This window comes from Marmota marmota, unplaced genomic scaffold (genome assembly GCF_001458135.2).
Source record: "Marmota marmota marmota unplaced genomic scaffold, marMar, whole genome shotgun sequence".
Taxonomy (NCBI): Eukaryota; Metazoa; Chordata; class Mammalia; order Rodentia; family Sciuridae; genus Marmota; species Marmota marmota.
The window spans coordinates 863,124-889,217 of record NW_026000222.1 but is presented as its reverse complement, the minus strand read 5'-3'; the positions used below and the strand labels follow the sequence as shown (position 1 = coordinate 889,217).

Here is a 26,094-nt window from a genome sequence, read left to right as displayed (position 1 = left end):
GATAACCACATCTCCCTGAAATCAGGGGCCATCTGGGAGATGCCGACCAGGAGCTCAGAACTGCCCGTCCTGCAGGACAATCCCCAGGGAGCGAACTGTGCCAGCCAGGGTCCTGCAGAGGGGACCCGGCAGGGGATGGTGGACAATGGGGAGGACAGGTGGTCACGGGGAGCAGAGGGGAGACCCTGGGGCTGGGGCGGGGAGGGCCCCACAGTAGGGCTGAGGGCGGAGCTGGGCACCCTCCCTCCAGCTCAGCCTTTGGGCACAGCGGCAGAAAGATGTGAGCGACCACAGCCTGCCTTATTGAAAAAGAAAATATTCCCTGAAAGACATTAAATGAACTAAATAAAAGAGATAAAAATGGAAATATCAAGGCAGCAACTTCTCTTGTGATTACAGACCGCGTGGGGCGGGCGGGCGCCGGGGGACAGCTGCAGCAGTGCGGCCTGATAAGGCCCCGCAGCCTGTGCCGCGAGATAAGCCGGCTGCTGCCCTCAATCCGCCGCCATCAATATTCATGTGGCCTGAGCAGCCGGCACTGCAGACCGGGCAGACACGGGCGGCCGCCACTACCCAGTCCCTCCTAATCCGCCTGCAGGAGTTTAAATGCTGTGGAAACCATGAAGTTCAGCGGGCACCATCAGGGGCGGGCACCATCAGGGACAGGCACTGTCAGGTCCCCTCCCGGAGCTGGGGGCCAGGGGGGCAGCTCCACCACCTGCTGGGAGGCCCCTGGGGACAGGCCTGTCAGGACAGTCCTCCTGATACTGGGCAGGCTGGGCGGCAGCTGCTGTGCCCGGAGGGTGGCCAGAGAGGACCCAGTGCAGGAGCCCAGGCATGGCCCTTGGCTGCCAGACCTGTCCACCCAACAGAGACTGGCTGTAGGCAGAACAACACAAGCAGGTCCAGGGCTGCAGGAGGACGAGCAGGACAGGCCAGAGCAGCAAGGACACCGAGCGGTTCCTGCCCAACATGGCCTGCTTCTGCTTGGGGCCCTGAGGACCCCGCCCTGGTCTTGGGCCACTTTTGGCTTCAGTGCCGGCTTGCCTGCGTGGGGCCTGTGCGCATCCAGGCGTCCACACGGCCTGCACAGCGCCTTCACATCTTGGCTCAGATGCCACCCCTGCCCTGTGCCCCCTCTGCCTACCCCTGGCCCCACAGTCCACACCACGCCCCCCCTACACCTCCCCAAAGGCAGACGGGAGGCAGGACTGGCGGCCCCTGGACCTTTTGGGGGGAATGGGGAGGCGCTGAGGGGCGGGGCCCAGGAGCAGCTGCCACCAGCAGTGACGGCCCAGTCCCTGGAGCTGGCTCCAGGGGGGACCTGGGGAAACGGGTGGGACGCAGACCTCGGGTCCACCGGCAGGCTGGGTTCCCAGGCAGGTGGAAGGGGCCCTCCCCTGGCTGCAGACCCAGAGGCGGCTCAGGAGCCAGACAGAGAGGCCAGGGCACAGGAAGCAGGGGGAGGGGCGAGCAGAGCAGGGCAGCCTCGTGCAGTCGTGGCCCAGAGCGGTCACGGAGGGCGCCCTGCGCGCCCGGTCCTCGCCAGCACCCGGGCGAGCTGCGCGGCTCCTGCAGATCGGTCACTCTCACCACCTCTTTCTCCCAACTGGATTCTTGGGTCCAGCTGTCCCACAACCGGGCTTCCCCGGGGTCAACCAAGGACGGAACCCCTTCCCCGGACAGTCGGCGGCTCACCTGGAGGGAAAGCGTAACGGGAGTTTGCAAGAATTCCTGGGGGCCCTTCATTTGCTCTGAGTGTTGTGCCTGTCCATGTGGCCCAGTCACCCATGTGACAGTCACTGAGGGCTACCCCCAGCTCCCTAGCACCCTGTGCCCTGTCCCCCGTCACCTGTGTGCTGCTGCTGAGTGGTTCCCTCCCACGATGCTGTGTCAAGGAAGTGCTGGGGCCATTTGAGGTCACCCAGGAGAGCTGGGGCCTGGTGACGTCTACCAGTCGGACAGTCCCGGGCCAGGGGAGGGAGGGACGCCCGGAGGGAAACCTGTGGGAAGCTGGGGTTAGGTGGCATCTCCAAGTTCCAGAGCAAGTCTTCTGAGAGCCGACGTCGCCTCCGTCTCCCCATGTGGGTTCTTGCTGTGCCCTCAGTGACTTCCACAGTGAGCTGGGTGTGGAGGGGGACACCATCGGGGACATGCTGTCACTGCTGGCTCTGTGACAAGGGCAGCCCAGCCAGCTTGGCTGAGGGGCTGGGTGGAGAGACCCTGGTGGGGAGGCGGCCCCCATGGCCACCCCTCCCTCCCCAGCCTCACCCTGGCCACACGCTTTCTGAGATGGGGCAGTGTGAACACACCCCACGATGGCCTCTCTGCCCAGGGCTCCGCTCCTCTGGGCGGCTCAGCCTTTCCTCCGGCAGGAGTGCCCAGGAGAGCTGCCCGAGATCCAGTGTGTCCGCACCCCTGAGCAGATACCCCCACAGCAGGGAGGGGCAGTTCTCAGCACCCATTCGGCTCATCTCCTTGAGTCTTAAAAAGCACCCGTGGCCGTTACTGGCCTGTCCCAGGCTGGTGGCAGGCACTTTATGGGGGGAACAGTTAACCCAGAAGTTAGCAGAAGTTTGCTAGTCTAGGAAGTTAGCCCTGCATAGTTAGCCCAGCTGACTTCGTCCTTAAGGACACGCAACATCCACCCACCCACCCACCCAACAACCCATGCACCTTCCTCATACCTACCACCCACCCACCCAACAACCCATGCACCTTCCACATACCTACCACCCACCCACCCAACAACCCATGCACCTTCCTCATACCTACCACCCACCCACCCACCCACCTGCCATTCACCTATCCACCATCTACTACCCACCATCAACCTATTACCTATCCACCCACCCACCCACCCATCATCTACCCACAAATCCCCCTCCATCCTCCACTCTCCATCCTCCACCCACCACCCTCCCACCCATCCGTCCATTCACACACCCATCCACAGACAGGTGCTGAGATTGGGCATGAGCCTGGGTGTGTGGCCAGCCCCTGGGAAGCACAGCAGTGGACAGCACCTGTGTCTGCCTGCAGGGTTACAATCTAAGGCGAGGTTCCAGGCTGGCGAGCTCCCCTGGGGCAGCAGTGGCCCTGGAGTGGAGGACACAGCACCAAGCACTCCTGTGGGTGCCCCTGTGTCCCCCTGATTCTCTGTACGGCTCCTTCTGCACACGTCCGTAACGGTGCTCAGCGCTCGGTCACAGCTCCAAGGGGCTGAACGAGGGGTGGGCAGGAGATTGTGCCGGGTGAACAGGGAGGTGTGACCCACCAGCCTGAGGAGCCTCCTGGAGACGTGAGGTCCGGGAGGGAGAGCTGGGGAGGAGGGCTGCTGAGGGTCTTGAAGGATGCCCTATAAGTTGGGGGCTGTGGATACTCCGCAGCTCCCTGGGGCTGGAGGATGAGAAGCAGCCCAGGGTGTGAGGGTCAGGTGGGGTGCAGGAGAAGGGGTGGGCGGGTGCTCCTGATGAGGGTGGGCTTTGGTGCCCGTTGACCCCGTGGTATGGGGGCCACTTAGCAGGGATGAGGGCATCCGACCTCACCAACCCGAGGGGGGAGTCCTGTGGGGACAAGGAGGAAGGTGTTGCTCCTGTGGCCGGGAGGAGGCTCGTGTGGAGTTGGAACCCAGCGCTCTTGCTGGGGTGCGGGTGGTCCTGCTGCTGTGTGACCAAACCTTCGTCACAGTGGCTTCAGACCACCGTGACTGTCACCTTGACTCAGGCTGGCTGCGTGCCTGGGTTCCTGCCACCATCGGGGCCCCACTGGCCCCGCAGGGGGCCCAGCTCTCCACATGGCCAGTCTGGCCTCCTGCCACGGCCTCCTCCGGGGGATCCAAGAGGACAAAGCTGGAGACCACCCACCCTCGGGGCCAGCACGAATCACACCTGCCATGTTCTGTGGCCAAAGCCAGCCAGGACCCCAGACTGGTGGAGATCCCTCCTTGTCATGAGGCCAGGTTTCATAGACCACAGTTGTCCCCAGCATCAGGCCCAGGTCAGCTGGATGTGTCCACACATTCTTGGCATGTCTGTGCAATGTGCCAGGAACAGGGGGTGGACAAGCACAGGGGGTTTGGGCACAGAGGGGTCAGGAGGGGTTCAGGACCCTGCAGAGCTCTGTAGGCCTGGAGCAGACGGCAGAGGTGGATATGGGGAGGGCAAAGGGTCCAGGTGGGGCCCCTTTCCTGCCAGGTGGGGTGGGGGTCTGGCCAGCCTCTGGGCAGAGTGACAAGATCAGAAGTGGGTCTGGCAGGAGGGGGAGGGAGGCAGGTGGGCGTGGTGGGGAGCTCCCCCTGGGTGGGGCGGAGTGCACGGAGGGCTGGCAGGGGCCCCTCCAGGGAGAGTGCGCTGCAGGGCGCAGACCCCCGCCCAGGCCCTCCTCCACGCCCAGGTAGCCTCATCTCATGTCCCGACTGCAGCCAAACCCGGCCCCAGGAGGCTGGAGCAGAGAGAGATCCTGGGTCAACCCCCCTGGGAGAGCTTTAGAAATGCAATTAAATGGAAAATAATTAAATCCAATTAACGAGGAACCGGGGAGGAGTTCCGGGGACTCCCCGCCGCGCTCCTGGTGCAGGCCTGCCGCTCGGCCTTCTTGGCAGCCTTCCCAGAGCTTGGCGGCCTTGCTAAGGGGCAGCTGAGGCCTGGCTGGGTCTCCTGGGACGTGCCCTGCAGATGGAGAGCTGGGACCCTGGACTCCCCCTTCCTCTGGCTCTCGCTCCTGTCTGCCCAGGGACCCCAGTCCCTCCCCCGGAGGCCTGTTCTCCTGCCCGTCCTGCTCTCCCCAGTGGAGCCAGATCCCAGGAAGCACCTGAATGCTTTTACGAGACCTGCCTGAACCCCGGTCCTGAGTGTGCCCCAGGGTCTGGGAGCGGGCCAAGGGGCCCTGGCCTAGTTCTGCGGATCTGGGAATCCGGTGTGTGTGAGGTCTGGGGGGCTCTGGGGGCAGGCACCCTGGGCCACACGTGGAGACCCTGGCTGGCCTTGTTCTCGCTTCACAGAAGACTCACCAGAAGACTGGGATGGCCGGGGTGGCCGTGCTGCTGCCCTCCCTGGGAGCTGGCCTTTTCTGGTCATCATTGAGCCATACCCTGAGAAGTGACTGGAAGTGTGGAGGGAATCAGGCATGGCTGGCTCCAGGTAGCTGGATGAGGGGCTGCTCCTGTGGCTGGGGGCCCTCTGGGTGGCCTCCCGGGAACTTGCTGCTTCTGTCCTTGGCTTCGGCCGCAGACGAAGTTGCTCGGGTGCCAGGAGGGCTGGCAGTGAGGCAGGCGGCTCCACTGAGGTCGTGGGCCCCTGGCAGCAGGTTCTCACCCTCTGCAGATGAGCACCTGTCTTGGGTGCAACCCCAGGTCATGGTGGACCAGGTGCCCTGTTCCTGGAGGGACAGCACACACAGGCTTGGGGACACCTTCTTTACTGAAGATTTGTTAATACTACAGAGCAAATGCCCACGACACAAACAAGAGTGAGCGAGCCAACCAGCCGGCCCAGTACGGCCACCAGCAAGAGAACCAGCTCCCTCCTGGGTGACACAACACCAGGGGCCTCCAAGGCGGGCCGCGAGCAGGAAGTGTCTTGTGTTTACGCACGTGTGCGGCTGCGTGCACATGAGTGTGACACAGAGTGTGCGTGGGTATGGGTGTGCCCACCTGCAGAACAGTCCTCAGCTGCTGGCCAGCAGGCTGCCCACCTGTCCAGCATGAGCAGGCTCACTGTGCACATGCTGTGGGGACTGGATTTTCTTTCCAGACAGTGAGGAAGCCCCTGGAGCGTCCGGGAGGGGGAGCAGCAGGGTGTGGCTTGGCAACCCCACGTGGGGAGGAGAGCCTGCTGCGGCCCGCGGGCGAGGTAGGTGAGGGGCTTCGCGCCCGGAGGCCCCCAGGCCTGGTCTCTGAAGACCCAGGGGAAGACTTGCAGGAAACCTTTCTCTGGCTCATCGGGGAGGTTGACAGGAAAGCACCGCTTGTGTCTCCGGGTGATGCTCCGGTCTTATCAGCCTGTGTCAAGAACTGTGGAGGGTCTGAGGCTAGCAAGTTGGCCTGCCATGCTTTCAAAGACACTAGCAGAAGACACGAGATGCCTGGAGCAGACAGACCTAGGTCCATTACACAGGGCACAGCCAGAAACTTGAATTTACGGCTGCTTTGATTTCCCTCCCTCAAGTCCTATGGGCAGGGCCCGAGGACAGCAGGCACACAGGTGGTCCTCATCACAGTGAGCAATACTGAGTTTAGGGACCTCAGAACTTCCAAAGGGCTGCAAGCAGACTGGCCCGTCCACCCCAGAGGAAGGAGCGTCCTCCTCACAGTAGCAAACAGCAGCTTTGCCCTCTGCACGGGAGGGTCGCTCTCCACCTGGGCTGTTCGCTAGGTGAAGATCCTCGAGTGATGACCTGAAGGAAACCCACAGCACCCCCTGAAAGATGGCTGGGAAGCGCCCCTGTGGCCCACTCACAGGACAAGGGTCCTGATGGCGGGTCCTGCACACCACTGGACCTCAGCGGGGACCTGACGTTTCCTAATGCTCTGAGCTGGTCACTTGCAGCCCACGTCCCCATGACAGTGTCCTTTAGTCTCTTCAGTCTCATTTAGTTCACAGCACGACTGGCAGATAGTCCAGATGCTGCGTCCCCACCGAGGGGTGAGCGCAGGCGAGGTCTGGCTGAGGGGCTCAGGCACCTGCCCGGTGTCAGGCGCGTTGGTCTGCCTTTCTGCTTCCCCCCCGGCCACAGATTGGACTTCTCTTGCTGGTGCTGTTTCCTGGCTGAGTTCAGTGCAAGTCTAGCCAAGAGGAGCCCCTGCTCCCTTCTTTGGCCGAGAATTAAGTCCACCGCAGGCCACTGATGTCCAGCACCAGCTGGCGGCTTTCCATGGCATAGGCAGCAGCCTGTGCATGGGTGCCAGTCCTCAAAACCTGGTCACACCCGTCTCTGTGGCTATTCGGCGGCAGGTGCTGTGTGTGGTGACATGTCCTCTGCTGTGAAGGCTGTTACTGAGGAGTTCTTCCTCTATTGGGGTCAGGGATTGGCGGAGGGCGTGGGGCTGAGGGCACAGCTGTCCCTCCCAGCCCTGTGAGGTGCTCACCCAGCACCAGCCATACACAGACCCTAGAGCAAGCTCCTGGCTCCCCCCTGCACCCTGCCCCAGGTTTCCAGCATGGTTCAGCTCACAGACGTCCCCAGACCAAGGGCTGCAGGGTGGACCGGCATCCCTGTGCACACCAGCAGCTGGAGAAGCCCAGCGCCGGCACAGCAGCTCAGCTCTGTTTGAATGAGGGCTTTGAACACCTAAGGAGCCCCAGCTTTGGGGTGTCTGCTCACGTCCATGGAAGTCGCAAGTCACAAGACACACCATGGAAAGACCCAGGTGATCACTGCCCAGAGATTCAGGTAAGGACCACCCACATGTGCACACCCCATCCCTGCACAGACCATATCACACACACACACACACACACACACACACGTGCACACACCTGCACCTGCACGCACACCCATGCTCCAGGGCTGGTCATGAGTCCTAACCTAACAGTCCCCCTGGGCTCTTGTCCCCCTGTGGTCCCCTTGTGTCCTTCGGGGTCTCCATTCTCTGGAACTCAGCTCTTTGAATGGGGGGAGGGGAGATAGCATCCCTGGACCTGCCTAGAGAGCCTCCCGGGCAGCCCCTGCCTCCTGTTCCCTGAACCCAGACCCCATTCCATCTGGGTGCCGGGTTCAGCCGCCCTCGGCCCCCCACCCCCGCCTGCTCTGCCTCTGCTGCTCCAGGCTGCCTGCCGAGCGTCATCCCGTGCTCGGCAACAGCTGGCTGAGCTTAATTAAGCCCCACAGTGCCAGATCCACCTGGCAAGGGATTAACAACAATAAGAAAATAGCAAACAGCCCGGGGTGGGGGCACAGAGGCTACTGGCCTCTGTCTCCTGAGGTGCAGTGGCCACCACTGAATCCAGAGGTGGTGGGTCTCGGTCTGTGGGTGTTTGTGTGCTGTACTGTGGGGGGTGGGTGCAGGCCGGGGTCGCCCCCCCCTCAGGGGAAGGGTCTTGGGCTGCACCAGGCTCTGAGGTGGGCTGTCTGCACACAGCTGCTGGCACCTGCTGTGCAGGACCCTGGGTGGCTGCCCAGGTCACAGTGTGTTTGCAGCTGGCTGCGCCCAGGCAGGATGACCACAGTGGGGTAAGACCCCACCACGCTGAAGTGAAGCCAGGAGCACTGGGTTTGCCTCAGCGGAGCCAAAGGAGTCCCCAGAGCAGCATCTGCCTCCTGCAGTGGATAGGGTGCAGGTGGGGCCAGCTGCAGGCCCTGGAGAGCAGAGGCTGGCAGAGGAGAGCAAGCCACACCCCGGGCCCTGGGCCTGGAGTCTGCTCAGCAGAGGTGCCTCGACTCCGCAGCCTGCAGTTCTGGGGACAGAGGGGGGCGTCTCCAGGCACAGACCCCATGGTGAGGGGCCAGCAACTGGGGACACAGCCGACTGGGCACTTTCCGGGTTACCGGGCGTTAGCCAGGCTGTGCCCACGGGCTGATTCCTGTGTCCAGGTGATCTATAGCCTGTACCCATTGGCTTCCAAAAGGGGTTTGGGAATTGCCAGGAAGCCATGGGATGGAAAGGGAAGTGGCAGGTGAGTTTCCTGGTCATGGGCTGTGGCACCGGCAGCCCGAGCTCTGTCCTGAGCTCCACACCGACTCTCGGGCTTCTCAGGGAATCGTGGCGAGACAGGAGCTTGGTGGAAAGAGCTCCGTAAGCCACGGGAGGCCGGGAAGGGTCCTCCTCGCTGACCCTGAGGAGGTTCCCAGCCTCGGTCTTGCTTTTGCCCTGGTGGAACTAGAACAGCAATGTCCACCTGATTTCTGGGGCAGCTGGGAGGCCAGGGGAGCTGAGGGCCGTGGATCCCGGTGTCCACTGTGAAGTGACAGAGGGTCGTTGACGGGTGCTTCCTCTGCCACACGAAGTTCCTGAAGACGACAACGTGGTCACTCCCTCCTGGTCCCCACCGTCCCAGGTCAGGCACAGCCTGATGCCCTCAGCTCTTGCTTGGCGGGTGACGATGTGGTCCCCGTGGGCATGCACGCAGGCCTTCAGGTTGGTGTTTCTTACTAGTAAAAAGGGGGTCCCTTGCCCTGCGGAGCTGGAGCCGTGCGTCAGCCCACACGACGCCTGGTCCAGCAGAGAGGACGGTGACAGGCGCAGCTGCAGCGCCAGAGGCTCCTGGTGATGAGGAAGGGACAGAGGGAGCCAGGTTCCAGGGGGCCCAAGGACCTCCCTGGTAGGGGCACCCAGGAGCATCTGCTACGTCCTGTGACACCATCTCCTCTCAACCCGGGAGGGCGGGGACGCCGGGCCAACCTCTGCAGCCTCTGAGGACTGCACACAGACCCTCTGCTGTTGTCTGTGTGGTGCTCTGAGTCTGAATTCAGCTTTTGTCAGATACTCGTCTTTTTGGAGTTTCTCTCTCTTCTTGCATCTTTTGAGGAGTTGGCTCAGTTGCTTTGGTGTCGATGTTTTGGTGTGAACTTGTCAGAGGAGTCCCTCCGACGTCTGCAGCTCCGCGGTGCTGTCCTGTCTTCATTCCTCATTCTGGTCCTCTCTCTCTCTCTCTCTGAGAATCTAGGAGCTCATCGATTTTATTAATCTTTTCAAAGAACCAACTTCCAGGGGGTCCTGGTTCTCTCTGTTCGTTTTCTTTTTGGTTCATTTCTGCTCTTTATTTAAACCTTCGGAAAAGAGAAGATCAATTTCCTCTTCTTTTTCTAGATTTTCAAGGCGGAAGCTCAGATCATTTAAGTCTTTGTTTTTTTTCCAACACAAGGGTGTGAAGTCGTAGATTTAGACTCTAAGGCGCCTTGACCACAGCCCACAGGTCTTGAAGGCCACGTTTCGGTCGTGATTCGTTCAGCGGTCTCCTCGGCACGTCCTGTTGTAGGCGTGTGTTGCAGGAAGTCTGCTGCTCGATTTCTAGGTGTCACAGGAAGTTCACAGGGATCTTAATGCGATGGTTCTGACTTCACTGTTGGAGGACGTTCGCCGAGTGGTTCTGACCCTTCTGCTTTCGAGGTGCGTTTTGTGGCCAGGGATCCGTGTGCTTGGGGACTGGGGCACATTCAGCCTCTCAGGTGAAGAACCCTTCCGTGGTCGACACGTGCTCTCACGTGTGTGTGACCTGCCACAAGGGCGCTCAGCCTGGGTCAGAAGGAGGGGGTTCAGTGGGACTTCCCCGGCCCCCTGGCATTCCTGCCAGGCCCGGCCTCCCATCAGGGGCCAGAGGACGCCTCATCATGGAGGCAGTGGGGCACCTGGGGGGCGTCCCCAAGGCCATGCTCACAGGCCCCGTGTAGGGAGAGTGGGGCGGTGGCAGGTGTGCAGGAGGCAGGGAACAACACTGTGACTCCACGTCTCCTCCCAGGCCTGGGGAAGCAGCCATGTCACCGAGGTAAGGGCTCTGGGAGCTGCAGGCTGGTGGCCTTCTCCCCCCCGCCCTTCACCCCATCCTGTTCCCTGGCCCCGCCCACGGGCAGCCTCCCTGCCTCCCGGCCTCCCTGCCTTTCCCTCTGTCCTCCTACTCCCTCCCTGTTCCTCCGCATTCTCTCTCTCCCCCTCTTGAAAGGCAAGAGAAATGGAAGTCAGGATCTTCTCTTGGCGATAATTATTGAAAAGTTCAGCGTGGAGACAGACAGCGGGGCGGTGGGGAGGGAGCGGGGACATTGAAATGCATGTGCACAGCTTGCTTCTGCGGCAGATGTTGGCATAATTAGAGAGGAAAAATTATGAAATTAATTTGTGGTTCAATGTACTCTCCGTGGTGGGGGAAGCTGGGCTCCAGTTACCCCTCGTGCACACATATGTGACACATGCCTGTGTGCACACCACATACTTGTGCATGCACACACACGGGAACCCGCACACACAGCCTCCCAGGAGAGGCGATGGCCAGGCCTGCCCAGGGAGACCCGGGGAGGAGGGTGGAATGGGGTACCCTCCCCTGAGCATAGGAGCTGGTGGGGACCAGGAGGCACAGGGTCCCACCCAAGTCCTGGGTGTCCCAAGAGCAGCACCTGCTTAGGAGGACTCACGAAAAACAGGGGTGGGGGCCTTCTGTGAGGTGCCCACTGCTCCCCTCCGCGGCCAGGGCCTGATCTTGGCTGGCGAGGGGGGTGGCAGTCCCCCGCATCAGCAGGTGTGCGTGCCACCTTGCACAACATGGGAGAGCGCAGAAGGGACGCTGTGGAGCAGCTTTGGGGAGCAGTGGTCCCTGGTGTTAGGTCAGGCAGTCAGGGCGGCAGGGTGGCAGGCTGGTGTGTGGCCAGCTCAGCTGGCTAGAGTGCGCAGCAGGCCACAGAGGCCTGAGCAGTGCAGGACCAGCCCGCCTCCCCGCTGGAGCACGGCTCCCTCCGTGGGGGGACCTCCAGGGGGACTGACTGCAGGGCTCCTGGGTGTGGCGGAGGAGCCACAGCCCCTCACAGAGGCTGGCGCAGAGCCGTGGCACCCCTGCCCAGCCCCACATCCTTTCCTCTGCCCGCCGATCCAGTGGCCTGAGGGCCTGGGTCTCCCTGTGTGCTCAGGAGGGCCGGGCAGAGGCTTTCCATCTGCTCTGGGTGCTGCCTGCAGAGAGCTGACCAGCCCTGGAGGCCTCTGCCCCTCACTGGCCACCATGTAGGGCCTCCTCCCTGATGGGGCCGTGACATCCCAGAGGGCAGCTCCTGTGCCCTGTACCCTCTTGGCCCTACCTGCAGGCCTCAGTGCACCCACCAGGCTGTGCAGCCCCAGCTGGGGCCTCTGCACCCTGAGTCTCCATAGCCCTCTCCCTCGTCTGTACCCCAGGTACATCCCTTCTGCATGCTCCTGTGTCCCGCAGCAGAGACGCCTGGGTGACCACCCCCAGGAGACTGGCCCTGACCCCAGCCCTGGAGGCTGCAGCCACACGGGCCACAGGGTCATCCCCTGACCCCCTTCCCCTCTGACCACATCCTGCAATGTCCCAGACATGTGTTCCTTGCACCAACAGGCGGGCCTCCTCCAGCTCCAGCAGGCGTGGTTGCTATCCCTGTGTCCACTTGGGCCTCACATCGGGCCTCACGTCGGCCCTACTCTGGGAAGCCCTCCCTGACTTCCCTCTGAAGGGCGCGAGCATGGCTGCCTCCCTGCACCAGGACACCCAGGCGCTTTGCGGACTGCTGGGCGGCCCCCCCCCACCCTGGTCAGGTAGGGTTGTGTTCTACAAGATGGCCAAGCCCCGAGACACCCCACGGTGCTTTGGACAATGTAGGGCTGGGGGCTCAACGCAGCCTGGGAAACCCAAGGCTCAGGCAGGTGGTGGCGTAGAGGATGTGGGGGTCCCGGTGGTTTGTCCAGAGCCGGGGGATCGTGGTGCCAGGCCCAGTGCTTGGCCCCCAGGCTGTGGGACCCCAGTGCTGGTGCTGCCCGCTGCCTCTTGGACAGGGACACACTGTGACGGGCCATGGTGGGAGGCTCTCCCCAGGGTCAGTCCTGGGTCTGACGCTCTCCGAGGTGCTGAAATGAGCACTGGGGTGGGGGGCGGTTAGGCTGAGGGGCCTGGGGGCGCTGGGGCTGAGTCAGCCCCCTTCCTCCCCACTGCTGCCCAGTGCCGCACAGACGGCACTGACACCCGCTCCCCAAGGTGAGAAGAGCCCACAGGAGGACAGAGTGGTCCCTGGAGGCAGGTGGGCCTCAGCCGCCATGTGCCCTGGGCAGGGGGAGAGCACCTCCTCTCCAAGTCTTTCCCCCCATCCTGTGGGCATAATTGTGCCCGCCCACCCAGATGCCACAGGTCGGGGTGGGTGTGGGCCGGGCAGGGGAAGGAGGCCACGTCACCTCTGCCGTCCTTGCTGCTCGGGACTTTGTCTTTGTGTCAACCCCCCTGACCTCACAACCTTATTACAGACTACAGCAGCGGAAGGGAAGTTGAGGCTGGCTGAGCTCACGTGACCCCTGTGGGACTCCGTGCAGGATGTGCAAGTGTCTGAGACAATGGGGGTGGGCAGGGGCTGCTGCTGCTCAGGAGACTGAGCAAGAGGGTGCCACTGCCAGCCCGGGTGCAGAGCAGGAGTCTGCCAGGGGTGGTGCAGCCAGCAGTCACGGGTCCACACACAGCTGCCCGAGGTGCGGGAGCCCTGCTGGAGTGGGGTGTGGACGCGAGCGGCCGGGGCCGCAGCCCCACCGCGGCCCTCCCCAGCTCATTAAGGCTTCCCCACTATTCTGACATTTGTGCGCATCACGTACCGGCAAGAAGTAATTTACTTAGAAGAAATTAAAAGTTCATTTTAATTGAGCGCACACTGCAGTATGCAAATGAGGAGCACATTATGTACACTGGAGCAGAGACAAAGCTCCCGTCAGCACTTAACCCTCCGTGTGCCGCGCTCCTCAGCTCCACCGGGGCCCGTGCCCTGTAGGGGCCGCCCTGTCCCCAGGCAGGAGGGGGACAGCCTGGACCCCCTGAGCTCTTCTCGATGTCAGCACCACGTGTGCCGGGGACGCGATGGCAGGCTCTGCCCACCCGACCCCAGCCCAGCCTTGGGCAGTGGGGCCTCGGCCAGGTCCCTGGCTGCCCAGCACTGGCCTGAACACAGCAGAGGATCCCTGGGGCCTGGCAGGAGGGTGCACCCCGCAGAGGAGGCCCACACTAGATCCCGCCCTGCCCGGGATGTCAGCCCTCCTTCTGCAGACCTGCGCCCAGGCCTGGTGTCCAGCCCGTTCTTGGGCTCCACAGCCAGAGGAAGGACACAGCACCTGCTGCTCCCCAGGAGCCACGTGTTCACAGCGGCCTGTGCAGGACCCTGGCCGACGGCCCACAGCTGGTCCAGTGCCACTCCTGTGGAGACGCAGGCTCGTCCCCTGCTGACCGTCACCTACGGCCACAGCCCTGGAGGTCCAGGGGGAGGTGGCTCATCCGCATCTGTACCTGCTCCTCATGTCCAGGCCCGTCCCTGTGACCTCCTCCAGGGCTCAGAGCATCGGGGCTGCTCCTCAGGGAGGGGAGACTCCGTGGGCCTTCCCCAGGCCGGCCCTGCTGGGTCCTCCCACGGAGCCCCCGTCCCAGCCCAGAGAGGAGGGGCTGGGAAGGCCCAAGAGCAACGGCCTCAAGGACTGCTGCCCGGGGCCTCCCGGCCAGAGCCCTCCAGGAGGCTGGGGTGCCGAGGCATCGGGTCCAGGCTGGGTGACCAGGCTGACTCAGGATCTCGGGTCTCCCCGCTGTTCTGAGGACGGCAGTGTGGGCACCTCTGGTCTCCCTCCCTGTGCCGTCCGGCGTTGGCCGCAGCCGCCCGCTGGGCCTTGCACAGTGTCCCTTTGCCGCCCTCGCTGCCCTCTCTGTTCAACTCAGCAGGGCCCTCCCAGGCCCACAGAGGCTGGGCCTGCTGGGCAGGAGGGCCCTCGGGCTGTGGCTGGCTGCTTTGCTCCGTGTTGGACTCTCCTACCTGTCAGTCCTGGGCCCATGACGACCCGAGTGAGGCTGGTTCCAGGGGACAGCCAGCTGCAGGAGGCGACGAAGCCCTCCAGGCCCAGCCTCGGGGCCCACAGAGCCGGACACAGGGCCACTGCCTCACGGGGATGAGCGGGGACAGCGGGGCCAGAGCAAGCGGTCCCACCCCTCCAGAGCCATTTGCTGGTCCCGGGAGGCAGCCAGCCCGCCCCTCGCTCCCTGGCCCTGTGTCCACATGCTCAGGCCCCTCTGCCACCGTTCCCCGACAGAGCAGGTGCAGGGGACCAGGGCCAGCCTCCCTCGACCCTGGGAGCCGAGGCCTGGGGAGGACAGGTGTATGTCCAGCCCCTCCCAGCGGGGCCAGGCGGTCAGGTGTGGGGGACAGCAGCTCTGTCCCTTCCTCTCAGGCCCTGGAAGGTGAGGCCCATGGAGTGAGCCTGGACCCCTGGGCCTGGGCCAACCCGGGGACCTGCACCCCAGAAGCCCTGTGGGCGATGTGCCTGGTGTCCTTGGCCCCCCAGCTCCACACCCTCACAGGGGTCCTGCCCTTCGGTTCTGGAGGAACCCAGGTAAGCAGAGGGCAAGGTCCGCACAGTCCTGGGCCTTTCCTCCCCTCTACCTCCCCAGGGAGCGGGTGCGCACCTCTTCCCTGGGGAACCTGAATCAAATTGTGGGCCCTCCAGGTGCTGGGATGTGATCTGAGGATTCTCAGTGTCCCCTTGTCCCACCCACCCTCTTCTGGACTCGCTGTTCCTCTGAGGAACTGGAGGAGGAAGGTGGGGCTGGGCTGCTCAGCTGAGGCTGTGTGACTTTGGCCGCGCACAGAACCCCTCTGGGCCTGCTTTCTTCCCACACCCAGGGAACACATCATGGCTGAACAAGGCTGAGACACAGACGGGATCTGTGGCAGCCTCCCCAGCCCCCTCCAGCCCAGGAGCCCATGGCTAGCCCCGGTGAGCCCGGCCAGGTTGGGGGACTGAAGTCTCATCTGGCTCCGACTCCCTGGCACAGGAACCAGGGCTCTCTGTCACCCGTTAGGCCTCCCTGGCTGAGGTCCTGCAGCCACGTGTGGCTGTGGTCACTTGCTCGGGGCCTCACGTGTCCCTGAGCCTTGCTGCCTCCACTCGGCACTCAGTCCCGCAGGCCTCTCGGTGTCCAGATGTCCCCCCTCCCTTTCTTCCCAGACGTCAGCCGCACCTCGGGCTGCCAGGCCTCTGGTCCTGGTCAGCGGAGGCCACTGCCCTGCAGCTATTGGGATAATCGCAGTCCCACAAGTGTCTGCACGGGGCTCACAGGCGCTGACTTTACGGAGCACGTGCCACGCCCTGCATGGCGCCCACCCCTAGAGACAGACCTTGCCTGGCCCGGGGAGAAGTCTCACACAGGCCATGGTGGTCAGGGGCCAGCCGCGTCTTCCAGAGCCCAGGTCTCCAGCAGCCCAAAGCCCGTGCTCTTGGTCACAGTGTGCTGCGAGGTGGGAGCAGAGGGGAAGGGTGTGGTGGATCTGGCACCGGCCCCTGATGGCAGAGGTGGGCGTGGGGACCATCTGGCCAGGGAGCAGATCCCAAGGCCTTGCACCGCTGTGAGGGGTGGCAGTTGTGGGTCTGAGGCCCAGGACTCTGGGTCTGCTGGGGTTGCAGGAGAACTGGTTCCCTGTACTGAGGCAGCTGTTCCGGGGCCGTCAACCTCCAGGCCACCAGGCCTCCTCCGTGACCTGCACAGGGTGCAGGCTGTCCTGGAGAGGTGGGCACCAAGGGCACCTTGTTGCTCATCCACTCAGGTGGCTACTGGGCCTCGTCGGCCTCTAGTGCCCACTGACACAGCAGCTCCAGGGGGAGAGTGCTGGGATCGATTGGTGACGTCGGCTGTGGCTCTGGAGGGGACAGAGATGGAGACACGGGCTGGGAGAGGCGGGGATAAAGTCATGGCACCTCAGACCCGGCCTGGACTCGGCCCCACGAAGCCCACCTCTGGTCTGCTGGTCAAGGGGAGACCCTGCCTGTGCGTTGCCCATGGTTGCTGGGGAGTTCCGTGGGGGGTGGGGGTCTGGGGCCACTGCACCTCCTGCCTCGAGGCCTGGAAAGGGCACGTGAGAACAGGCATGGTGCTGTGCTGTCCTGGTTTCTCATTCAGAAACGTCAGCTGGGGCCGCGCCTTCTCGCATCGCATGGCCCCTGGGCATCCCCAGGCTGGACAGAGGCTCAAGGGGCCAGCTGCTTACAGGCCCAGGCCCAGGTCCGCCATCGGGTCCTGCCACAAGCCCAGCTCTGGGCCCTCCTCGGGCTCCCACCTGGTAGGACAGATGCCTGTTTGACCCCTGGCCTCAGGTGTCCCTGTCCCCAGGCCTCTCTCCCACCAGCTCCATCACGGACCCCGCCGCTGCGGACCCAGGTGGAAACCTCGTCTCCAGGAAGCCCCCGCCTGGTCCTCTGCAGCAGAAGCTCTAGGGCGGGGCGCCCTCTGCAATCTCACCCTCCCATGGTCCCTCTGAGTAATTCCCGAGAGGCGTGGGCAGCCCATGTAGCCTGTGCCACACTGACCCTGGCGCCACACTGACCCTCAACGTGGGAGCAGGGACAGGTGGTGAAGTGAATACGTTAGTGGAGTGGCCAAGGCCCAGCTAACTCTGACTCTGAACTGCAGGTGAGGACCAGCTGAGGAGAACTGGGCCTCATTAGCAGGTCCCTGGCCACCCCAGTCCCTGTACTGTGTGTCCCCAAGGCAGCCCATTGTGGGCCTGCAAAGGAAGGGACCACTGGCTGAGCCTCACCTGCGTGGGCAGGGGTGCCTGAAGTGCCACAGGGAGGCCTGGGTGAGCTGCACGGGGGCCTGGGGAGGGCCACCTCGCCCCCGGCACATCTCCCAGACACGGAGCAGGAAAGAGTTAAGTCCTCTGTGAGCAACTGAAAAAAGAAAGTGGTAAACAATTTTTCTCTCCCTCGGCTAAATTAATATGCAAATTCCTAAGCCCCCCTCCATTCCCGTCCCCTGCCTTGAAATTAGCGAGGTAGAATGCTCAGGCTAATTATGCATTCAAACGAGCCGGCTGCGTGCGCCCGACGCTAAGAGGATGCGGAGAATGATTGTGAGAAGATGGAATTGACATTCGAGCGGGCCCTTCTGGTACATCTGGAACCCCTCTCGCGTGCACGGCAGATGTACCAGGCGGTGACCGTAGCCACCCTGGCCTGGGAGGGGGAGAACGACTAGGGTCTGCTCCCCACCAGCTAACCCCCATACCCTGCCCTGACAAATGACCCCCCAGGATCTCTGGGGCTTATGCCCTTGGCCAGGACCATGGGCAGGCGGTGCTGTAGCCATGTGAGCTGCGCACGGGTGGCCCATGGGAGCTGGGCAGGGTGGCCTGTGGGAGCTGGGTGCCACCCTGGGTCTCCAAGGCTGCATCAGATAAAGCCCTGGAGCTCACTGAGGGGTCTCCACACGGGCAGGTGGCAGTGGCTAAGCTTGTAGGGTCCCCCAGCCCCTTTCAGTCATGTTGCCCACAGCACAGATGTGTCACATTCTACAGTTTAGGTAAAATTCTGTTGTGAAGGAGTTTCTCAGTGGAGTGGAAGTTCGAGCATCAAGGAAAGCAGAACAGAGCATGCCTGGCACCAGGGGTGGACAGGGGCAGTCAGGAGCAGCAGACTCAAAGCTGAAGACAGGTCCAGCCTGGGAAATCTTCCCTATAGAGCCTCATCCTTCATCCTCCAGTGAAGCCGTACTCCCTGCCTGAAGTCAGGCTCTCCCACCCCAGCCTCCTGCTGCCACACTGTCAGCCCTAGCCACTTCCAGCTTCTCACCACGGGATCCTCTCCAGCTGACCTGCTTCTGGACCACTGGCTTGCATAGCCTCATGACACCATTCCTGTTCCTGAGGAGCATGGCCAGTAGCATTCCCAAGGTTGGAGGGTATCTTGACAGCTGTCTCTAAGTTCCTGCAAGACACGGTGTCAGCTTGGAATCTCTGCAGTTCTTGACCTTCACCTCACTGCACTGAAAGATCTGTCCATTTGGAAGTTAGTGAATAAATTGATCAGGCAGCCCTCGTCCTGCTGGACACACTTCTTATAGCTGCAGAGGAGAAGCCGGGTCCTTTCTGAAATGCAACCTTAGCAGCATGAGCCTGAAGGATTCAGACCCTGATCCAAATCCATTCACACTGCTACCATCATCCCCACCATCACTACCTCCAGCATCACTATCATCACCTCACCACCATCTTCATCCTCTCCCTCATCACCATGATCACGACCATCATCATCACCACCAGCAGCACACCACCACTACCATGACCATGACCATCAGTATCATCATTACCATCATCACCATCACCAACACCAACACCATCATTACCATCACCAACACCATCATCACCATCAACATCACCAACACCATCATCACCACCACCAACACCATCATCAGCATCAACATCACCAACACCATCATTACCATCACCAACACCATCATCACCATCAACATCACCAACACCATCATCACCATCAACATCACCAACACCATCATCACCATCAACATCACCAACACCATCATCACCACCACCAACACCATCATCACCATCATCACCACCACCAACACCATCACCACCACCAACACCATCATCACCATCAACATCACCATCACCATCATCACCATCCCCAACACCAACCATTATCACCACCACCAACACCATCATCAGCACCACCAACACCATCATCACCACCAACAACACCATCACCACCAACAACACCATCACCACCAACAACACCATCACCATCACCATCACCATCACCATTATCACCATCACCATCACCACCACCAACACCATCATCATCACCAACACCATCATCACCATCAACACCAACCATCATCACCATCACCAGCATCATCAGAAATCAATGCCACTATCATCCCCATCTCAATGACCCTTGCCATTCTCTGGGGACTTATTTCATACCAGACATGGTGCCACATGGATGAAACACACTGTCACATGGAATTCTCACAGGCCTTTGAAGCATCTGGTGTCACCCTCAGTCTACAGAAGAAACTGAGTTCACTAGGTAAGTGACAGAAGTTGAACTTGAACCTAGGTCTTTCTAACACAGGAGTCCCAGGACCGTAGCTGTATAATTCTACCTCTTCCCATCCCCTCAAGGCCACGCCTTCCAGGACTGGGCAGTTGGTCATCCCCGAGGTGTGAACGCCTGCCGCTGCCTCTGAGCCTAAATCATAGCTGGGCCTTAGTTCAGAGCCAACCTGAAACATCCAGATACCAGCTTTTGTTACCGCACAACCAAGACAGAGATTCTCGTCTCCCAGCACGTTTGAGCCAGACTCAGGCAGATGCATTGGTAGGCGAGTCGGACCAGCTTGACAGACTTGCCCTTGCCAGACAGGTACCCTGCCAGGAGACAGGACAGGAAGGGGTGTTGGGACCACCCCAGGCCCGCAAGCCGTGCCAGACCTTAGAGAAGAAAATGGATGCCCTCACATTGTCCCCTCAAAAGACCTGGGAGCGGGCCGCCCCAGGTGCAGGGCTGGTCAGAGCCTGCAGGTTGCAGGCCCAGGGCTGACAGGCCAAGTCACATCCTCTCTGCTGGCCTGGTCTCCTCTCTATACTGCTGGAATGTTGGAATGGACATTTTCCAAAGATCCTGGATTGAGGCTTTCTGATATCAAGTCCAGGATCCTATTAACTAAGTCATCCCCCTGCCTCTCTTTCCATAACCCTGATCCTACTTGTTGAAGGCCTTGGGCTGCTCAGCACTGATCTCCAGACAGGAGCAGAGCAGTCCCCAGAGAGGACGCACAGTCGGGAACGACGCCCTTGCCCACAAGGCCCATAGCCATGGAGGGCCGCCACAGGAAGGTGCAAGGGCCAGCGGAGGGTGCAGACGGGCCCCCTTCCATCAGCCAGGGAAAACAGCCTGATTTCCAAAGTCAGAGGGTCACAAGAGCAACCAGCGCCTGCCAGTGGCCAGTGGGCAGCACGGGAGGAAGGGCACCACACTGAACATGCTTCGGACACAGTGAAGTCACGGGATCCCCCCCAAGACGTGGTGAGCAATACCGCTTTCTCCTGACCCCGGCGGACACCCAGTGGCATGGCAGGCGGAGGAAGACGAATCACCCGGGAGACGGTGCATCTTGGAGACGATCAATAGTGACCGGCCGCTCGGTCACGAGCAGAAGTAAATAGATGGGAAGATTAATGAGACCGGCTGGGGAGGGCTTGGAGCACGGTGAGGAGGAGGGACATCCTGCGAGGTTGCCAGGGAGGGTGGCTGGTCGGCTCCTGGTGGCAGCCACGTTGGGTCCCCACGGGATCCTGGGTGGCCCAGCAGTGAGCACTGACCCCTCTGGGCTGGAACCTCCAGGAGGGGAGAGAGGCCCCAAGGCGGCCCCTGCACCTTCAGGACCAGCTTCCTCCCTGGAGGCAAGGAGCTGCCGGGAGTCAGGCGGGCGCTTTGTCCCTCTGATGGTGATGCATGGCCCCGCTAACTCGCTGTGCGAGGCTGTTAATTGTGGCACAGATGCGGTGACAGCCCTCCAGGCGCTGGGCAATGCTGGGCTGCGGAGCTTGCTGCAAATCAACACCATTTGTTGTGCAGGACGTGTTTCATTCCCACACGACACGCATAGCTCATCACCTCGCTGCAGTAAGGGGGAGAGGTGGTCTGCCCGCCGGCCCTGCCTGGTCCACTGGAGCCCACTGCTGTGGGGAGGACACCAGCCTGACCCTCCAGCATCCAGGGTGATGGGGGGTCCTGAGTGACAGTCCCAGCCCCTGTCTGCTGGTCCCTGCAAAAAAGCCAGGCTCCAGGCAGACACACAGCAGCCCCTCTGTCTGGCCTGTCCAGCTCTGTGGCCTCAGGGAAGCAACTTGACCTCTCTGAGCTATTTCTTCAACTGTGTAGACACGTGCCTGCCTCCAGGGAGGCCAGACCAGACCAGCACAGCTGCACTCTGCCTTCAGGGGACAGCAGCGGAACACGGAGTCCGCCTGGTTGCTGGGACAGTCTTGGAAATCAGGCGACCCAGAGGAGAGCCGTGCCCTGGGCGACACCAGACTGCCCTTTCCTCTCCTCCTGAGCTGCCCCCCGCTGCCTCGCATCCTGTCTCCAGGTCCTTACCCTCCTCATGGGCTCTGTCCCTGTCCTCATCCCCAACTGAGGGCTCCAAGGGCCTCACTCAGCTGTCCTCCTCCAGCCGGGACATGGCCTCAGCAGGAGGGCCAGGCAGTCCCAGCCGCTTCCCGGGAGCAGGGACAGACCCCTGGGCCCCGAGGGGCTTCTCCAGGGCCCACGCCCCTCTTGCCTTCCCTGCGGAAGCAACAGAAGCTTGCACAGTCCCAGGGCCTCTGTGAGGATGGCCCACAGCAGGAAAGGTAGCCAGGGGCAGTGACCTAAGGGTCACTGATGGAGCTGCCTCTCCCTGGGGTGAATCTTGGCCTCCTGTGGCCTATAAGAGGACTGAGCAGGGGCATGGGTCCATGTCCTACAGCAGGGGCGTGGGTCAGGGGGTGGCTCTGCAGGCTCTGCAACCACCCAGCAGAGGTGTGAGGTCAGACCCGGGCCTGCGAGGAAGAGCGGGCTGGACACGGGCTCCTGGTGGTCAGGGCTCAGTGCCTCTGGATGCATGCAGAAGTACAGGCTGGACTGAGCGTCCATGGTGCGGGGGCCTCCCATGAGGCTGAGGTCAGGAGGGAGCCGGAGTCACGCTGCAGCAGGCGGGCGGGGCAAAGGTGGGTGATGCCCTGCCCTGGCCACTGGATGTGGCTCTGTGAGTAGTGACGGCAGCCGCTCCGTGGGCAGGGCCGTGCAGGGGCCCCTCGCTCCAGCCAGGGTGCACTTCCACCCGTGTCTGTATGGGGGGTAGGGCCAGGGAAATGGCCAGCCTGGGACCCTGCCTCCCAGGCACGGCTGGGGAGGGGCAGCAGCGCTCATCTCCTCTGCGTCCAGAACTCGCTGCGGATAGTAGCAGCGATTCTGAGGACTGCGTGGAGCCAGGATGCCCAGGTTGATCTAGAGCAGAAGGGTCTTGGGCTCCCCGTCATGAAGCCTGGCCTCGGTGCACAGAGCTGGCCCCGGGAGGAGGAGTGAGCGGGCACTGACAGGTGCCAGGGAGCAGGAGGTGGGGTGCTGGGAGGAGGGACTCCCTTCTTCCCTGGGCTGGCAGGGCAGAGCGGCTTGCCCTTGGGGGCTGGCTGGTCCCCATGGGTGGCTCGTCCCGTAGGGTGCGCCTCCCTCCCTTTGGACCCTGGGGCTCTGGGTGATAGGCCTGGATGCTGCCCCAGCTGCTCTGGGGCAGAGGCAGGGCAGCCCCCGGTGGGCGGAGGGCGAAGCCCCGGGGCACTCTGGTCCTTGGCTGGGAGGGCCGGGTGGCGGGCGGTTTGGAGCTTGGGCTTGCTGGCAGTGCCCGCTCACTCCCAGGCCCCTCCTGCGTGTGGGAGGCTGCAGCAGGCTCTGTGTCAGGAGGCAGACAACTCCATGAATATTTCATCAGGGAGCAGCGTGGGGCCGGGAACATCTGGCAGGAGTCTCGGGGCTGGGCGCCAGTGCAGGAGGCGGGCACTGAGCGATCCGGAAGGCGGGGTGTGGGGCAGGTGGGGAGGCCGACCTCCTTGCTGGTGGGCACCGTGGAGCCAGGCAAGAGGTGGGTGGGCGACCCTCCCAGGTCCAGCAGCCACAGCCCTGCCGGCTCCTCCTGTTCCTGCCCACGAGGACCCACCAGCACGGAGCAGCCGTGGGCTGGCCTTGCGGGTGGGTGTCCTGACAGCTCCGGCCAACCTTCCCCGGGGGCCCACAAGCAGGCCAGGGCGTATCCAGGTGGGAGGGTCCCAGAGCTCCACCCCTGGGTTAAGCAGGGCCCGGTGCTCTCTGTGTGGCAGCGAGGCCATGGGAGACACCTGCAGGCCGGTCAGGACAGCAGAGAGCCACCTGGAGCTGGGCAGGAGGCAGTGTGGGCACCCGGGGGACCCTGCCTCCACCAGCCCGACTGGGCTGTAAGCCAAGGCTGGGGGTGGGTCAGGGTCACAGGGCAGAGTTGGGGTCCTGTGTGGCCTCTCTGGGCCAGGCCAGCACACAGACAGGCATCGTGCCCTGCTCAGTGGACAGAGACGCTGGACTCCCGGCCAGGTGCATAGGGTGAGCAGGGCCCTAAGCAGTGGGTTCTGGTGGGTCTGGCCTCCACATGGCCCAGCTGGTTCCTTGAACCAGTGGCCAGGGGGACATGCCATGCCAGGGTCACAGGGGAGAGTGACCAACAACAACCAACAGGTGCTGTCATCTGCGAGCTCAGTCCCTGTGTCAGTCCTCACAGCACCCGTTGCTCTGGGCGGGGATGCTCCAGGGACCCAGGGAAACCGGGCTGGGCGCCCTCCCCAGAGCCATGCTGGCCCTGTTTCCATCCAGCTGAGACCCCAAGCAGGAGACCCGGCCCTGTGGCCCCATGCCCATGTCTGGTGTGGGCAGTGACCACAGGACCGTGTCTCCCTCACCCTTGGGCTCCTCACCCAAGTGCTCCCCAGGGCACAGGCCCAGCCCAGGCATTTGGAGAGGAAGCAGCTTGCCCAGGTGACACCCGGGTACGAAAGCCCAGCATGGCCGCACTTCAGGCTGTGGGCTGAGGGAAGAGGAGGGCCTGGAGAGAGGGCAGGCGCCGTGTGGCCGACCCCCGGGAGCCCTTCCTGGTGGTCCCTGGGACGCCTCTGGGTGGGCCTCCACTGGTGTCTGAGCCTCCCCAGGGGCCGCTCCTCCTCCTGCCTGGCCTGCCCCTAGAGCCTGCCTCCTAGGTCTCTGCAGCAGGAGCCCACCCGTCAGCCCCCGACCTTGACTTTGAAGCCCCTCCCTGGCCCTCCCAGGGGAGGCTCCACGGTGGAGCTGAGCCCTGGCCCTGACTTCACAGGACCACGGACACCCCAGGACTCTGCGGCCCTGAGGCTGCCCCCACTTGGCCCCGCCCCACCCTCCAGCCACACCTTTCTGGATCTCTGGTGTCCCTCTGCTGTGCCTCTGCCAGCCCCAGGGGAGGGGAGCGAAGGCACGGCTCCACGCTCTCCATGGACCTTGCAGGGGGTGCTGGGCAAGGGTGAACCACAGCCTGCGGCTCCTCCCTGGCCCACTCAGGGCCACTCACGTCCCTGCCAGTGGAACCTCCCCACCCCCAGCCCCCTTCCTGCCCAGTCTATGACCCCTGGGAAGGGCACCGGGCTTTGTCCTGGGGCGCTGGGAATACCCTCAGCCGCAGGCTTCTCCCCACCCAAGCCCACCTACCGGGCCCTCGAGTTCAGCTCCTGGTGGCAGCACTGTGCCCAAGCCCCCCTGAGGGCACATTTGGCTCCTCTCCACCCCTGCACACAGGCCCTGAGGGGCCACACCAGGCTGAGGGGAGGACGGGGCCTCTGGGGGTGTGGGGGAGGCCAAGCTTCTCTGGAGCTCCGAGACCCTCCTGGCAGAGCCCCCAGTCCACCCCCCAGTCCACACCTGCGAGAGGAAAGACCACATCCATGGACAGCGTGGGGACCTTCTAAGAGCTGGCCAGCGAGGACCTGGCCACAGGGCATCGGGCGGAGGCAGTGCAGCTGTGAGCCTGCAGCGGGCACAGCTGCTGCTGACAGACCCCCAGGCCCTGGAGGGACATGCCCAGCGCACCTCAGCCCCAGGCAGTGTCAGGGGATCTGGAGCCGGCACAGTCCACGGGGCCAGCCCGGACACGGAGAGACCAGCCCCCAAAGGGCCCTCCTGGCGAGCTGCAGGTCCCACACCTAGGGGAGCCGAGCTCCCACCTGCACCCCACTTGCACCCCAGCAAGCCCCTCGCGGCCATTACCTGTGCCGTGCCTGCCGCCGCCTCTGTCCGCCGGCTCCAGCCCCATCCTCAGTGGCACCGCTGCCAACCGGCTGCGCCTCCCAACACGGGCTGCCGGCGACTTGCGGTGGTTGTATCGTGGGGTTTGGCCCATGCCGCCACTGGCACTCGGCGATGGCAAGCGTCCATCTTCCTGCACACCCGTCCTTCACCTCCGCTGCCTCCCGGTGCCCTCAGAGTCCCCGCGGTGCCCGCTCGGAGGGGAGTTGGCACGGACGGAGCCCAACCCGCCTCTGCAGCTGAGTGTAGCCGGCTCCTTTTTTGTGTATTTTAAACACACACGCACACTCTTTCACACGCACACACGCCAAGCCCCCCACCCCCAACAACACGCATCCCTTCTGTCGGGAGCAGACCCAGCCAAGAAAGCCCCGAGCAGGCGGGGAGGAGAGGGGGCCTCCGAGCGGTGGAAACCAGCCCCATGCTCCTGCCTCCTGTGCCCATCGCGCGCCCCTGGCGCCCCCCGCTTACGAAAACCACCAGGAAGGAAAAAGAGGACTCACATCCGAGTCATACCTCGGAGCCTCCGATCGGGTCACCTCCCTCCCAGCCCCGTGCTTCAGAGCAGGCTCTGGCCCCACCGCCTGCTTCCCACCACTGACCCTCCTAGCCACACCCCCGTCCTGCGGCCGTGGTGGGCACGCCGGCTCCCCCGCACTCCTGGCCGTGAGGGGTGTTTATCGAGTGCCAGCCCCGCTGCACCCACGAAGATCTGGTAGCCACAACAGAGGGGCCCTGTCCTCTGGCCACACCTCCCAGCTACAGGACTGGACGTCTGCAGCCGGGGGCAGAAC

General features: G+C 62.9%; 1 protein-coding gene across 1 annotated transcript; it reads right to left on the bottom strand.

The window, feature by feature from the left end:
- LOC125613085 lies at positions 1-25,394 on the bottom strand. Its single transcript, XM_048792397.1, has 7 exons — positions 25,262-25,394; positions 19,719-19,833; positions 18,644-18,718; positions 16,654-16,722; positions 14,428-14,547; positions 1,853-2,003; positions 1-1,698 (listed from the first exon to the last, which is right to left on the bottom strand). Exons 1-7 carry the CDS (start codon positions 25,392-25,394, stop codon positions 1,144-1,146), a joined length of 1,218 nt encoding a protein of 405 aa, XP_048648354.1. The 3' UTR covers positions 1-1,143.
- Between the last annotated feature and the right edge of the window lie 700 nt (positions 25,395-26,094).